We start from the raw sequence: 16403 nt of genomic DNA, 5'->3' as shown, positions 1-16403 counted from the left end.
GCTGCCCCACAAACCTCACAAAATATTAACAAAAAAAAAAAAAAAAAAAAAAATCTAAGCGTCCGAATTAGAATCATTCGCATCGTCCGAGCCAGCGCGGGGAAGCTTGAGCGGATCGTAACATTCGTCTGGAAACTTCATCCACTGAGCCGTCTTTGATTTTTTGGTTTCTAACCAAAGTTTGATCCCTTTTTGGATCAGACGCGTTTCCGCTTTTTTCTCACTCGCTACTTTTGAATTTCGTAGCTTATAACCAAGTGATAAAAGTTCTTTGCGTCGTTTCCCGAGGTCAGCTGGCAAGTCAGCAGATACGCTAAAACTGTTTTTTTTCAGTTTACCACGCTCTTTCATTATTTCTGACCGATCAAAATTTTCAAGGCTAGCGAAAATTGGATCAGCGGAATTTTTTCGTTGCGCGCTGTTTCTCAGTGTTGGACCGCTAGAGCCAGACGACTCGGCATTTGACGGTTTCTTCGAAATTCTGTATACCATATTCATCCGTATCTCATTTGCAGTAGATAGTCTGAATTTGGATTTGAAGGAGCCAACTAATTTCTTACGGAGATCTTCGCCATCTGAAGATTCTAGTCCATGGATAACAAAATTGTTTTTTGTCGAGTATAGTTATGACCGAAGAGCGGTTAAGTTAACCCTTAAAAGATTGGACCTGAGCAACCTGTTTTCCGACCGTAGAAGTTTATTTTCCTGCTGGAGCTTTGCGATTTTCTGCAGGACTTCGTCCATTCGGTCATCAAAATGTTGTTTCGTGAGTGCCATAATTCTCGACTATAATGCCACTATGCCTTCAAAAATTTTCAAAAAAACATAGAGTGATACTTACTCGCAAGGGCCCCTGTATGGTAATAGAACCAACTATCACTCGTGGCCCGCTTTCAGAAAATGCAGTGTTTGAGAAATCCAAATTTGGCGTTTCTCCGACCAGCCTTAGTGAACTATCCAATCAGTAATTATCCAATCTCAAATTCACCAAAAACTTCAAGGAAAATATCCACTTCTCGCCAAAAGTCTATCACGAATTAATTGATACACATAGGACAGGATTATACGTCACTATAATCCCAAGCCAATTGTTGTTACGAAATTCACTGATTTAATAATGTTCATAAGTTATCCGATTTTAGATTTTAGATGTGTTTGCTCTGAACTCTGAAATAAGACTGAAAATACAAATACAATGTAAAATTAGCCCAGGTCAAAACGTTTAAGAACAGTAATGACGCGATTAATATTAACTCACCCTCGTCTAACTGTCAACCTTCATTTTGGCAGTTTTTTTCCGGCTGTTGGGTCTCTAATTTCAGTGAGCAGATGATTTGGAAAAATATGTTAAGGGTGCTAGGCGAGAACCCTGAATTCAGCATTAATCTATAATTATGATATGGCCGACCCAGCAATAGCTATATCAAAACGTATTTCGAAACACAATCGCAACATCAGTTTTCATCCATGGTATCTCCTTCTTAGACAGTGATATTTATGGCCTTTACTATAGGCAACGCTATAGCCGTTGCCTCTGAAAAGTTGTTCAGCGCTTTATAGATGTTCTTTATAAATTGTTCCGATTTTTTTTTTTTCTCATATTCCTTTTGTTGGTCGTTTTACCTATATACTCCGTCTCTGTGTACTTTTACATTGTATGACGGATTTGAAATTAATAAATAAATAACTGCATATGTAGGAGTTTTTCATTAAAACCTGAGTTTCCAGCTCAAAAAGTTAGATTTCATTTTTACTGACCCTGGTATTTTAAAAGCTGCAGAACATAATTGTGCCATTACGAGGACTAAATTCATTTCCCTATTGAACTAAGTAATTTATTTATAAATAGTCCGTAGATATAAAATATACTTTGACATGTATATAAGACCAAAGAGTATAGGTAATTAATAAGAGTGGAAACTGCTGGTAGTGCCGGCAAAACGACATCTACGCCATCTAGTATTTGGTGACACTTGGCATTTTTCAAGCTTTGCAATCGTTTTTTTTTTTTTTCCAGGAACTGAGATTTGACGCTTATTACTAGACTAATTTTACCAACTGCACAAATTGAATTAATTATTCTTATTATTACTCTGAAAAATGCCGAGTGTCGCCAAATGCTAGATGGCATTGATGTTTTTTCTCGACACTTGCGCCAGTTTCCACTCTTGGCTATAGGATATTTCATACAACATGGGATAAACAGTTAAAAATTAATTTTAAACGCCATATTGAAAAACAAAGAGGCGAAGAAAACAACATGGATTTTTTTATGTAGATCTCGTAAGTCAGTGTCGATGACTGTTTATGCCTAGGAAGCTATAGCCAATTTATCTCTCTGATAAAGCCAATTTGTCTCTCAATTGAATTTGAATCTCATTTGAGTTTTTAGGTTTTATTTTTGCGATCGTTTTAGGCTGATGCAAACCTACTTTGTACTTAACTCAAGACATACTATGCGCTAATGTAGAAGTGAAGTTCGTAAAAAAGGGGGAGGGGTTAAAGAGTTGAGAGACAGAAAGAAGATAAGAGGGGTGCACACAGGTTTGATCTTTGAGGGGAGGAGGTACACACAAAAAGTGTATTTTTAGCCTACTACTTTTATTTTTTCCTGGAGGATTCGGGGTGGGGGGGGGGGCATTTAGCTCAATCTTGGAGGCATTCCATTCATCTCATTATGTGCAATTATCGTCTTTAACTACATTTTAGGAAAGTTTTGCCTTGACCGTAGGGAGGTTTTTTTAATCAAAACATTCAAAGTGATCCTTTTACCTGAAGAATTTTACCTTTTTTTGGCTTACTCCTTATGCGAAACGTGCATAGAACGGCAAAAGAAAAAGAAAGGGGTGTAGCCTCTTTCCCTTTAAAGATTTTTTTTGGGAAAAAATATAATTTTTAGCATATAATGCCAATTTGTATGTAATCTAATTAGTAACCTTTCCCCCCTCCCGAAGCATTTTCGTATGTTCTTTTGATGCTTAACTGTGTTCTCCTGATTGTTCATAGATCTTTATGAAGTTTTCCATTCACTTTTATTGCCTCTTGTCAGTTCTATCTTCACCCTCATCAGGGGAGAACTCCACTTGAAGAAATCATCCTGTCTATCTGAATTAGCCCAAATGGCATCTCATTTTTCCACATGACTACGTCGTTCGATCGATTGAAACCTAGACATTTTTCTGAAGGGGGAGGGGTGATAAGCGTAGTCCTTTTTTGTATTGATTACAAAAATTAGTATTCAGCGGGGTGTAACTCTATACAATTGTCCGGATTTCCGAACAGTAGGGGAAGTCTTTTCCTCGTAGGAAATTGTATACCTTTTTTAGAAGTATTTGCTGATAACATCCCTAAGTGATCTGACCTTATTTATAAAGGCAGTGAATAGGAAAGGAGTTAAACATAAATGAATGACCTTTTAGTTGGACGATTGATTGATTTATAATAGTCTGAGCCAAAGTGGCTTGACCTGTTAAATAATAAGTAGAAGAACAAGTATGAATTAGTCAATAGAGGAAAGTATATCAATTTAAAAAACATAAGACCTCTGATGAGAGAGTTGACTCTAAGAAAAAGAGATGGTGTAAACTGGGGGGGGGGGTATTTTTGCCCGTCCCCCCAAATTTTTGAAAAATATTTTTTGGGGTATTTCTATTGAAAAATGCCTCTTTTTTTCAATGAAAAAAAGTGAAAAATGACAAAATTGCCCCCTAGATTTAAAAAAATAAACGGTACTCCTGTATTAAACGTACTCTTTTATATACTGCTAGTTTTGTTAATACTAATGAAATAAAACTAAATATTATTTTTATGTAATATTTTAGAAACAAATTTTTGATATATTTTTGCACTTTCGGGGGTGGGGGGTAAAGAATAGCTTATATTATTACGTAACCTAACCTAACCTAGGTACCTTCCCCCCTCCCTAAACCCCAAAAACAACAGTTTAAATATCGTATACGCAATGAAAACCACACTATGCATTGCATTACTCTATAGCGGTGTCTTGAATTAACTCGTCAAAAACGGGTTTTTCGTGACTGGTTTCCATTGCAGTATATAAAAAAGTACGTTTAATACAGGAGTCCCAAAAAAACTTTGACCCCCCTTCCCCCCTGTCTTTCAGTAAATTTTCGCAAAATGACGCCACAGAGATTAGGAAATGACTGACATACTTTTATACCGTGGGTATCTTTCGGCTGATATTACCTTAAAGGTGTTTTAGATCTGAATTTTCTTTCTTCGCCCCCCTTCCATTTTTGTCTGTTTTCTTTCTTAAGAAAGTAAAATAAAAAAATTTGATATAAAATATACTACAAAATTTTTGTTACCGTTTAAAATTGTTGTCAAAATTGTCTATTTAATCATTTGTTTTTGTTCCAAGGCCAGCGCTGTATTAAGAACATAATTTTGGTTTGTAGGATTCTACAATGTTACTTTTTTTGCCATTATGTCATATGATACATAAGTAATAATCAATATTTCGAGAATTACTTCATTCATACATCGCGGTATATATTGAGCATATTTTGTATTTTCTTTTTTTTTGCTTTAATTTCTCCCTTTTTTTTATTCCTAATTCTGCTCTTCGTAACTCGTGTTAAAAAATGACATGACCCAAGGGGAAGATCTAGACCCTACTTCCATCAGTGACGCCAATTCCTGAAAATATAGGGGAGGGGCAAAATGTTTTTTTTAGATTTTTTTTCGCTTTTTTAGGAAAATTCCGTAAAAAGCATTTTTTAATGACGATACTGAAAAATGTGTTTTTCAAAATCTAGGGGGAAATAGAAGGCAAGGGGCCCCCTTTGCCTCCCACCAATTGACACCCTTGCTGCTCATCCGAGAAAGAAAAGAAAGAATTAACTTTCATTTTTCGACAGATTATGTCTCCCAAATATAATTTTAAAACACTCTCGAAGTTAAACACATTTTCGGTTGACAATCATAGGCAGCGCAATCGCGCTGCCTAAGTAAAGAACGATGTTTGGCACAATGTATTATTTTTTTTTTCTTCCATACCAGGGCACTTCGTATCGAAGGAATTTTCGTAGAAACTTGGAAAAGGGCTCATTCGATTGGAGATTGGAACGGCTAGTTCCCTTTGTAATAGTCGAAAGTGATAGGAAGGCAACTAACACCCCTTCCACGCCCACCATTTCCCCAAACACATCAAATCAAAATTTTGAGATAGCCATTTTGTTCAGCGTAGTTGATTTCTAGATAAAAAATTATGTTTTTGAGGAGAACACTCCCCCACAGCCCTCGGGGCAAGGGTTTTAGGTTATGCTCTGGGGGTACATAAAAACGATGTTGGCACAATGTATTATTTATTATTTTTTTCCTTTAGACCAAGGCACTTTGTATCGAAGAAGTTGTCGTAGAAACTTCGAAAAGGGCTTATTCAATTGTAAAATGGAGTGGATTGCCCTTTTTAATAGTCGAAAGTAATCAGAAGGCGACTAACACCCCTTCCACGCTCACCATTTCCCGAAACACATCCAATCAAAATTTTGAGACATCCATTTTGTTCAGCATAGTTGATTTCCTGATAGAAATTATGTTTTTGAGGAGGACACTCCCCCACATCCCACAGAGCAAGGGTTGTAAGTTTTGCCCTGAGGGCATATAAGGTTTTAATGGAAAGCGATGTCGTAGAAACTTCAAAAAGGGCTTATTCAGTTGAAAATTAAAAGTGCTATTGCCCTTTTTAATAGTCAATAGTGATTGGAGGGCAAATGACCCCTCTCTCACGCCCACTGTTTCCCAAAGACATCCAATCAAAATTTAGAGACAGCCATTTTGTTCAACGTAGTTGAAAGTTCTGGAAATTAGGTCTTTGAGGAGGAAAAAAACCCACATCCCTCAGGGCAAGGGTTGTAAGTTATGCCCTGGGGGCATATAAGGTTTTCATAGAAAGCGATGTCGTAGAAACTTCAAAAAGGGCTCATTCGGTTGGAAATTAAAAGTGCTATTGCCCTTTTTAATAGTCGAAAGTGATTGGAGGGCAACTAACCCCCTCTCACGCCCACTTTTTCCCCCAAACACATGCAATCAAAATTTTTAGATAGCCATTTTATTCAATGTATTTGAAAGTTTTGGAAATTAGGTCTTTAAGGATGACAACCCCCCAACAGCCCTCAGGGCAAGGGTTGTAAGTTATGCCCTGGGGAAATATAACACTTTTATAGAAATTGTTTTCGTATAAACTTCAAAAAGGGCTTATTCGATTGGAAATTGTAATGGCTAGTGCCCTTTTTAATAGTTGAAAGTAATTGGAGGGCAACTAATCCCCCTCTCACGCCCACCATTTACCCAAACACATAAAATCAAAATTTTGAGATAGCCATTTGGTTCAGCGTAGTTGATTTCCAGATAGAAATTATGTCTTGTGGATGACAACCCCCCACAGCCCTCAGGGCAAGGGTTGTAAGTTATGCCCTGGGGGCATATGAGGTTTTTATAGAAAGAGTTGTCGTATAAAATTCAAAAAGGGCTCATTCGATTTGAAATTGAAACGGGTAAAGCTCATTTTGTATAGTAGAAAGTGATTGAAGGGCAACTAACCCCTCTCTCACATCCACCATTTCTCCAAACACACCCCATCAAAATTTTGAGATATTCATTTTGTTCAACATAGTTGATAGTTATGGAAACTGGGTCTTTGAGGATAAACCCCCCGCCCCCCACAACCCTCAGGGCAAAGGTTGTAAGTTATGCCCTGGGGGCCTATAAGGCTTTTATAGAAAGTTTTGTCGTAGAAACTTCCAAAGGGCTCATTTGATTGGAAATTGAAAGGGCTAGTGCCCTTTTCAATAGTCGAAAATGATTGAAGGTCAAGTAACCCCCCTCTCACACCCACCATTTCCCCAAACACATCCAATCAAAATTTTGAGATAGCAGTTTTGTTTAACGTAGTTGAAAGTTCTGGAAATTAGGTCTTTGAGGATGAAAATCCCCCCACAGGCCTTAGGGCAAGGGTTTTAAGCTATGCCCTGGGGGCAAATAAGGTTTTTTATAGAAAGCGTTGTCGTAGAAACTCAAAAAGGGCTCATTCGATTGGAAATTGAAAGGGCTAGGTCTCTTTTTAATTGTCGAAAGTGATTGGAAGGCTTGACATTTTTATTGTAAAGATCAATCTGGTTACTTCTTTTTTTTTTCTTTTTTTTTTAGACCAGGGCACTTTGTATCGAAGGAATTGTCTTAGGAACTTTGAAAAGGTCTTATTCGATTGGAAATAGAAAGGACTAATGCCCTTTTTAATAGTCGAAAGTGATTGGAGGGCAACTAGTCTCCCTCCCACGCCCACCCTTCCATTTACCCATTATGTCTAAAAACTAAATGTTGCCTTAAGGTTAAATCAAACTGCACCGTGATAATACTTATTCCCAACAAGGCATCTCAACAATATCCTTCGAACGACCGATGTGATTATGTTCAAACGTTTGAAGCTACTTCTACTCTTAAAATTTCACCAAATCAAGATACCGCAAGTGTATCCGTGCTATTAAAAAAAGTAAGCAGATTTTTTGCGAATTGTATCAAGTTTTCCATTTCAGGTCAACTAGAGGAGGTATGAAACTAAATTAAACAATACTATTTGTGTCCAGATTTTTAAAAGGGTGTATGTTGCTAAAAATTGCTGAACATTTTTATCCAGCATACAGATAGCAGGCCAAAGTATAAAGTCTTAAAAAAAGAAAAGATTTAAAGTACTATTTTCTTTTTCTCTGAAAAGACTATGTCAATATAAAACGAACAGTAATTAATTAAAAAAAAAACTTTCCACAAAATATGTTTTACAAAGAAAAGTTAAGAACTCCATTAAACCAAAAATGAGCAAATATAAAATTAAATAATCTACCAAGCGTGAAACTACCACAAATCAGCATCGATAAATAAATGAAACCCAAAACGAATAGAAATTACAATAAATAACCGAGTCAAACTCAAAGCGAGCAGAAATTAACATGAGTAGGGCTCAAAACCCCTATGCCTTCCCAAGGCCAGAACAAGAAGGCCAAGGCCTGCACTTTACTGAAAAAAATACAAATGAATATGGATTGTCAGTTTAATATACATATTCTGATATATAGTAATCAAAATGTTAATATTATTTGATTTTTTAAAGTTATGAAAGTAAAAACATTTATATTTTTTCAGTAAACATTTATATTTTTCAGTATGTTTTTTTCTTCAAATTAGATTATTATATTTTATTTTTTGCTCATTTTCGGTTTAATGGAGTTCTTTACTTTTCTTTGAAAACCTTATTTGGTGGAAAAAGTTTTTTTTAAATTAATATGAAGAACAGAGCGAAAATTTGTTGTCGACTTGTGTTGATCTGAAACCGGAATTTCTTTTCCTGATCATTACTTATCATGCTTCACGGTACATTTAAATTTGTAAGGTAAATGACAACATTAACTACATTACTTATTGAATTCAGATGCGCTTTAAATGCTAGTACGTGTCACTTTTTTCAGTTCTCGCTAATCTACCATGAACTTTTCTTGTCACTATTTAAATTGATGGTTCCCATGAGCACTTTTTCGGATTAACTAATTAATTACAGCTTGTAATCTCTGAGCTTACCAATGGAGTGGATGGCACCCTACCCCCCTAAAGTTGTCGTTTGGACAGCCCCAAAAAAAGCATAAAAATACGAACCTCAGAATCTAATTTTTGGCTTTTGATCAACTTGAAAAATACCGCGCCCCTCCGTCTTTTTGACCTTTTAGTTTTGACGTTTTGACTTTCTGGTGCTTCGAGCATTTTTTAAATGCAATGAAGATTCTTGCAATGAATTAAAATAATTTTGTAAAGTTTTGACGTTTTGACCTTCTGGCGCTTCGAGGTGTAGACAACTTATGGTACTCTCCAATTTGACGTTTTCACCTTTGTAACCAATTTGACGTTTTGACCATTGTGCGCTTATGGTAGTCTCCGATTCCCATGATTAAGATAGTTTTGTAAAGTTTCGACGTTTTGACCTTCTGGCGCTTCGAGGCGCACTTATGGTATTCTCCGATTTGACCTTTTGACACTATAGTGAAGCTTTAAGCCAACAGGACAACATGAAATTGATTAAAGATAGCAAATTATGGTTCTTCCTATTAACATAAACTTTTAAAATAATCTTTCAGTTACCCTTGTGCTGGTATAGTGGAAGTAACCGTGCCTGTTAATTGTGGGTGTCAGGTTCAATCCCGTACCGCGCAAGGGAAAATTTTCTGTAAAAATCAATATTTCAATTTTTGAATAATTTTTTTTAATTTTTTTAATGCATTGAATTTAAAAGAATTTTGTAAAGTTTTGACGTTTTGACCTTCTGGCACTTCAGGGTGCGCTTGTGGTACTCTCTAATTTGACGTTTTGACCTTTGTGACCAATTTGACGTTTTGACCATTGTGCGCTTGGGGTAGTCTCCAATTCCCATGATTTTTAAATTTTGTTTCAGATTTCAAGTCTAAATGGGAACCTAAGGAGAAGTGAAAAGTTACAGGCCTTACATATTGTAATAAAATGAAGTAAATATGATATTTTAAAGAGTTTCTCTCTTATCTTAATGGATAGGGTACGTTCTGTGGATGAAGGATGACAGATCCCCAAAGGTTGTCCTTGTCGGCCAACTGTCTTGGGCCAAAGGAAAAGCAGGTTGTCCCCGAATGGGTTGGGAGGATGTCTTAAGAAGACTTTAAGGGAAAATGGGAACTTCCTGGGGGGGGGGGTGTAAAGAGGAAGGCTTTGTATGGATCGGGATGGAGCAAGAGTGTGCGTATCTAATTAGCACCAGGCGGCTTAGTGCTGCTGTGAGTTATTAGTAGTAGTAGTCTCTATATTCATTACAACATTGAAAAAAATTAAAAACTTCCATGAATGAGTCTCACTATATTTTAAACAGTAGCCTAAATCTAGTTACATTAGTTTTTTCCTGTAATCTTTATTATTATTATGTTTTTTTTTTTTTTTTTAATGGTTTGATAAATCAAAACCACACTGTTCAAAACAATATCGTTTTCAACAAAACACAGGTGACACTTAGAGCATTTAGAAGATACCAACGGCGGGGGGGGGGCTATCCCACTCTTGTGTGTGTTAGCTCTTATTTGCAAACCTTGATTTTTCTTTTAAATTTCTGTTCCTCGTGGATTTTATTTACTCATTCCTAATGACTTTTGCTGGTTATAAATTTGAATCATTATATTGCTTTATTTCTACTCGGCTTAGGTTTTTAAATGGTTCTTTACTTCTCTTTGAAAACTTATTTTTGGACAATATTTTTATAAGTAGAAGGTAATCAATTTTTAATACTCCTGCTATTATCTAGGTATTTTTGATGACTCCAAGTTCGATTTTTTTTTTTTTTTTTCATTGTCATCATCGGATATTGAAAACTACTTGACAACCTCTCTTGAAACTCCAGGCTCCACTTGTGCTTTGATGTGTTTTTAACGCACCCTTAGCTTTTCCACGAGAAAAGAAAACCAAATTTATAGGTACAATACTTAATAATTCTTCTAAATAATTCTTCTAAATAATTCTTCGAGACAAATATTTCTACTCGATATTAAACCAAATAAATATATCTTTATTTTCTTATGAATTGATGTTCAAACTTGAATTTATGGACGTAGTGTAACTCCTCCCCAAATTTCTCTGAGGAGTATACAAATTTAAAGGTAATTTTTCCGGGGATTGAAATTCCGTCTCCCCCCTCCCCCCTATTTGCCAGTTTGTCCAGAACTAATTCTGAAAAAAACATGACTTTATTTAGTCGTGTGCTTTAAGACTCATTCAGGACGAGACTTCACTAATAGTGAGATTTAGCTAGTGTTATTCTGAGCCAATCAAAATTTTTTGTAATTTTTTTCTGCCAGTCACAAATTTCTGTGGAAAATCTTGATTGGCTCAAATTAGCACTAGCTAAATCTCGGTATTAGCAACATCTCATTGTGCATGGGCCTTTAACGACGTAAATCCAGTGTTTTTTTTGTAATTTAAAAAACATATTTTTTCTTGTAAGTTAACAAAATAAAAACTAAATGAAAAAGGCGACACATGAAATCTAGAGTTCTGAAACACTTCTAAAATATCTGCATATTTAAAGCTAAGCTTAAGTAATTTGTTTAAACATTGGATTTCAATCAAATCTCTCAAGACAAGGCTTGAGTGATGTGAGGAAGGCTGTACCGAGTGCAGGGGTTTTCCAGTGTAATGAAATGAGAGACTGCATGAAAACACGTACTTTTCAGATGTATATCATAGAAATTTCTAATAGTTTCACTTCCTCCTCTCCTGGAATGGTTTGAACCCAAGGCCGTATTCAGGGCGGCTACCGGGTTTGACCCCCCCCCCCCCCTAATTTTTCGTCGGAATCGTTAACAAATAAAAAAAGTGCTTATAAACAATTTTTGTGTTTCTTTTAAATTTTTTTTGTTACCTCCAACCCTCTCCCCCCGAAAAATCCCCCCTCAAATAAAATTTCGGATACGGCCTTGTTTGAACACCTCCTATTTTGCAGCTCAAAATATAAAAGTTATTTCGCACGGGCTTAAAAAATTGCCTAATTCTCCCCGTATAAATCAGTTTTCCTACCCCTCCCTCTTTACGGGTATAATAACGAAGCAACATAGAAGAGGAAGAATTTGAAAATGAAGACAAAAGATGGAAGAAGTTTGTATGCCAGTGGTTTTGTACTTGAGTGAAAATCATCTGAAAATGAAAAAAGGAACAATTCTTATGCCAGGGTTTCAACCATTTATCAAATAAATTAAAGTTAATCTATGATAGTTAGGTCTAAATTGCTCTCTGGCTTTTTGTCAAGTACATCCAACTTTCTTTTCAGTTCTTTTTTTTATCCAACTTTCTTTTCAGTTTCTGGTGGGTCTGAAGACATGTTTGGTATAAATGCAGATACTGGTCAAGTTTTTCTCGAAAAATCGCTGGACGCCTCCCTTCATCGTGGCTACTCTCTCCAAATACGTGCCGTTGATGGTGGCACACCGCCTCTGTCTTCCATTTGCAATTTGCACGTGAACGTCGTTTTGGCAGACAATGCACCTCCAAGGTTAGTTACTAATTTGGTCACGTAAGTAAGCAAGAGGAGGATTTTTGTCACCATTTTGACATTTTGACAACCTAACCTGAATAACTGAAATATATACCAACCTCCTGCCGTTTACCCGTGTCAAGAGATTCCTAACCTAACATGGCAACTTGATTTTAATTCCACCTAACCTAACCTTGATTTTAAACCTAACTTAACTATAAGGCTTTGGACGCTTGTTTGCCTGTCATTCCAGGCAATCTAAGGGTCCTGTGTCAATTTTAAATTCTTGGTTAACTTACCTGAAACTCTAGGCGGGCGTGCTTTCCAAAAGCTAACACACAAGTATTTCTCCAATAAGAGAGTCGTACTTACTCCCGCCATTACCCGTGCCATTTAACCATACACTTGGAAAACTATAGGTCTCCCCGTTCGCCTTATATATCAACAAGTGAAATGACATCGTTTTTATACAATTAATTTAAAAAAAAACTTTTTCCACAAAATGAGCTTTTCAAAGAAAAGTAGAGAACTCCATTAAACCAAAAATGAGTAAAAATAAAATCAAATAATCTACCAAGCGTGAAACTACCACAAATCAGAATCGATAACTAAATGAAACCCAAAACGAACAAAAGTTTCAATAAATAGCCGAGTCAAACTTAAAACGAGCAGGAATTAACATGAGTAGGGTGCAAAACCCCTATGCCTTCCCAAGGCCAGAACATAATTTGCACTTCACTGAAAAAATATAAATGTTTTTACTTTTATAACTTTAATAAATCAAAACCTCTATAATGAAACCCCTACCTGAGCAGGGCTCAAAACCCTTATGCCTTCCCTAGGCCAGAACATAATTTCCACTTTACTGAAAAAATTTAAATGTTTTTACTTTTATAACTTTAATAAATCAAACAATATTAACATTTTGACTACTAAATATCAGTACATGTATATTAACCTGACAAAGCACATTCATTTGTATTTTTTTTCAGTTAAGTGCAAATTATGTTCTGGCCTTGGGAAAGCATAGGGGTTTTGAGCCCTACTCATGTTAATTTCTGCTCCTTCAAGTTTCTACGACAACTCCTTCGATACGAAGTGCCCTGGTCTAAAGAAAAAAAAAATAATAATACATTGTGCCAACATTGCTCTTTACTTCGGCAGCACGACTGCGCTGCCTCTGATCCTAACTAAATAAAAAAACAAGTTTTTTAAACTGAAAGTAAGGAGCGACATTAAAACTTAAAACGAACAGAAATTCCGTATATGAAAGGGTCTTTCCCCTCCTCAACGCCTCGCTCTTTACGCTAAAGTTTTTTATTGTTTTAAAAAATGAAGTTGTGAGACAGAGTCAAACTTTAGCGTAAAGAGCGAGACGTTGAGGAGGGGACAGCCCCTTTCATATACAGAATAATTTCTGTTCGTTTTAATTTTTAATGTCGCTCCTTACTTTCAGTTTAAAAAACTTGTTTTTTTAATTTAATTTCTGATCGTTTTTTAGTTAATGCAGCTTTTATTTTGGCTAACCGTCATTGAATAAGTAAACAAAATTTGCATAAAAATTTCACTTTTCTTTTGCTAAATGGATGTCTTTACAAATTAACTTACGTAACCAATTTCTATATTCGTATATTTTTCTTCTGGCAAAAATACAAAGTTGCAGATTTTTGCAGATATGAGCTTGAAACGTATGTAATAGGGTTTTCTGATACGCTGAATCTGACGGTGTGATTTTCATTAAAATTCTTTCCCTTGCTGGGGATGATTCCCCCCTCTTTAAAAAATCGAGTAAATATTCTCAGGCTCGTAGCCTTTGATGAGTAATACTAAACTTAATAAAATTTATTTATTTAGAATCAGCATTATAAACACATTCTTTTGATACATTTATTGACATCAAAATTCCGTTTTTAAAAGTTTCGATTACTATTGAGCCGTATCGCTTGTTTTTTTATTGTTTTTTTTTTATTACGTATATGTTATTACATATACGAGGGGGCTCTGCCCTTAGTTAGTACCCAGCTCTTAACGTTAAAAGTTAAAAAAAAAATTAAATCCAAAAAACCCTCAATCACAAAGGCCGTTTAATTAGAAGAGATAGATCTTTTGAAAGCACAAAAAAAACTGTGGCATAAACAGTGAGTTGTTGCCTTGGGGGAGAACCCCCTCACATACGTTATAATTTCTGTTCGTTTTAAGTTCTAATGTTGCTTCTTACTTTCAGTTGAAAAAACTTGTTTTTTTTTATTTAATTTCTGATCGTTTTTTAAATAATGCTTGGAAATTCGGCGCCCCCTTCATAGAAATGTCCCTTACCCCAAAGAAACATCCTCCACGGAAAGATTCTCCAGAGTAACCCCCTCCTCTAGCCCCCCCCCTCCAGAAAAAAATCCTTCCTGAAAATGTCTGTATACTTCCCAATAACCAATAAATAATGCTGCCAAGTCCGGCGCCCCCTTCATGGCAATTTCCCTTCCCCCATGAAAACTTCCTTCATGGACAGATCCTCCAACATAACCCCCGACCCACCCTTCCCTCCCACTACCAGAAAAAAAAACTCCTGAAAACTTCTGTATACTTCCCAATAACCAATACTATAATTATGTTAATATTGGGTAAAGTTCATAACTTTTAGCCCTCCCCCTGGGGGCTTCAGGGTATTAAGTCATCCTAAAAGATATATTTATCATAGTTTCGATCATGCTGAACAAAATGGCTATCTCAAAATTTTGATCGGGTGACTTTGGGAAAAAATAAGCGTGGGAGGGGGCCTAGTTGCCCTCCATTTTTTGGTCACTTAAAAAGGGCACTATAACTTTTAATTTCCGTTCCAATGAGCCCTCCCACGATATTCTAGGACCACTGGGTCGATACGATCACCCCTGGAAAAAAAAAAAAAAACAAATAAACACGCATCCGTGATCTTTCTTCTGGCAAAAAATGCCAAATTCCACATTTTTGTAGATAGGAGGTTGAAACCCCTACAGTAAGGTTTTCTGATACGCGGAATATGATGGTGTGATTTTCATTAAGGTTCTATAACTTTTAGGTGGTCTTTCCTCCTTTTTTCGAAAATGAGCCAAATTTTCTCAGGTGCTTAGCTTTTAATGGATAGCAATAAACTTAATGAAACTTATATATTTGAATTCAGAAATTAAATCTGATTCTTTTGATGTATTTATTGGTATCAAAATCACATTTTCTAGAGTTTCGATTACCATTGAGCCGGGTCGCTCCTTACTTACAGTTCTTTACCACGAACTGTTTGAAAAGGACTCATGCCAGGTTTGCCTCTCACCCGGACTATCTGTCTTGGCTTTTCCTACAATTAGCCATGGCTTGATGCCCGCAACTACTTGATTATAGGCAGCGCAATAGCGCTGCCTAAGTAAAAAACGATGTGGGCACAATGTATTATTATTATTTTTTTTGGTTTCTTGGTCTTAGACCAGGGCACTTCGTATCGAAGGAGTTTTCGTAGAAACTTCGAAAAGGGCTCATTCGATTGGAAATGAGTGGCTTTTGCCCTTTTTAATCGTCGAAAGTGATTGGAAGGCAACTAACCCCCCTCTCACGCCCACCTTTTCCCGAAACACATCCAATCAAAATTTTGAGATAGCTATTTTGTTCAAATTAGTTGAAAACTCTGAAAATTAGGTCTTTGAGGATGACACCCCCTCCCCCCCCCCCCGGCCCCCAGGGCAAGGTTTATAAGTTATGCCCCGGAGGCATATAAGGTTTTTTTTATAGAAAGAGTTGTCGTAGAAGCTTCAAAAAGTGCTCATTTGATTTGAATTTGAAAGGGCTAGTGCCCTTTTTAATAGTCGAAAGTGATTGGAAGGCAACTAACCACCCTTCCACGCCCACCATTTATCCAAACACACCCAATCAAAACTTTGAGATAGCCATTTCGTTCAACGTAGTTGAAAGGTCCAGAAATTATATCTAAATGGCTGACACTCCCTCCACAGCCCTCAGTGTAAGATTTGTAAACTTCGACTTGGGGGCAAATATGGTTCTTATTGAAAGATTTGTCGTAAAAACTTGAAAAAGTGCTCATTCGACTGGAAATTCAAAGGGCTAGTGCCCTTTTTAAAAGTCGAAAGTGATTTGAGGGCAACTACCCCCCCCCCCCTCTCACGCCCACTATTTCCCCAAACACATCCAATCAAAATTTTGAGATAGCCACTTTGTTTAACGGAGTTGAAAGTTTCAGAAATTAGGTCTTTGAGAATGATAACCCCCTCAGAGGCTTCGGCGCAAGGGTTGTAATTTATGCCCTGGGGAGATGTAAGGTTTTTATAGATAGTGATGTTGTAGAAACTTCAAAAAGGGCTCATTCAAATGGAAATTA

The 16403-nt window shown here is 36.4% G+C and overlaps 1 protein-coding gene across 2 annotated transcripts in view; it reads left to right on the top strand.

Annotated features, from left to right (window-relative positions):
- kug (FAT atypical cadherin kugelei) overlaps window positions 1-16403 on the top strand; it is a 413066-nt gene that overhangs the window by 214170 nt on the left and 182493 nt on the right. For both annotated transcript variants that reach the window (XM_089099328.1, XM_089099327.1), the window contains one exon: window positions 11875-12067. In XM_089099328.1, coding sequence (XP_088955454.1) covers window positions 11875-12067 — 193 coding nt within the window. The remainder of the gene's footprint in view (window positions 1-11874; window positions 12068-16403) is intronic.

The sequence above is a fragment of the Artemia sp. Qi Xiang Cuo genome, chromosome 13, assembly GCF_049724085.1.
Source record: "Artemia sp. Qi Xiang Cuo chromosome 13, ASM4972408v1, whole genome shotgun sequence".
In the NCBI taxonomy this organism is placed as follows: Eukaryota; Metazoa; Arthropoda; class Branchiopoda; order Anostraca; family Artemiidae; genus Artemia; species Artemia sp. Qi Xiang Cuo.
This window is presented reverse-complemented; position numbering and strand designations above follow the sequence as displayed.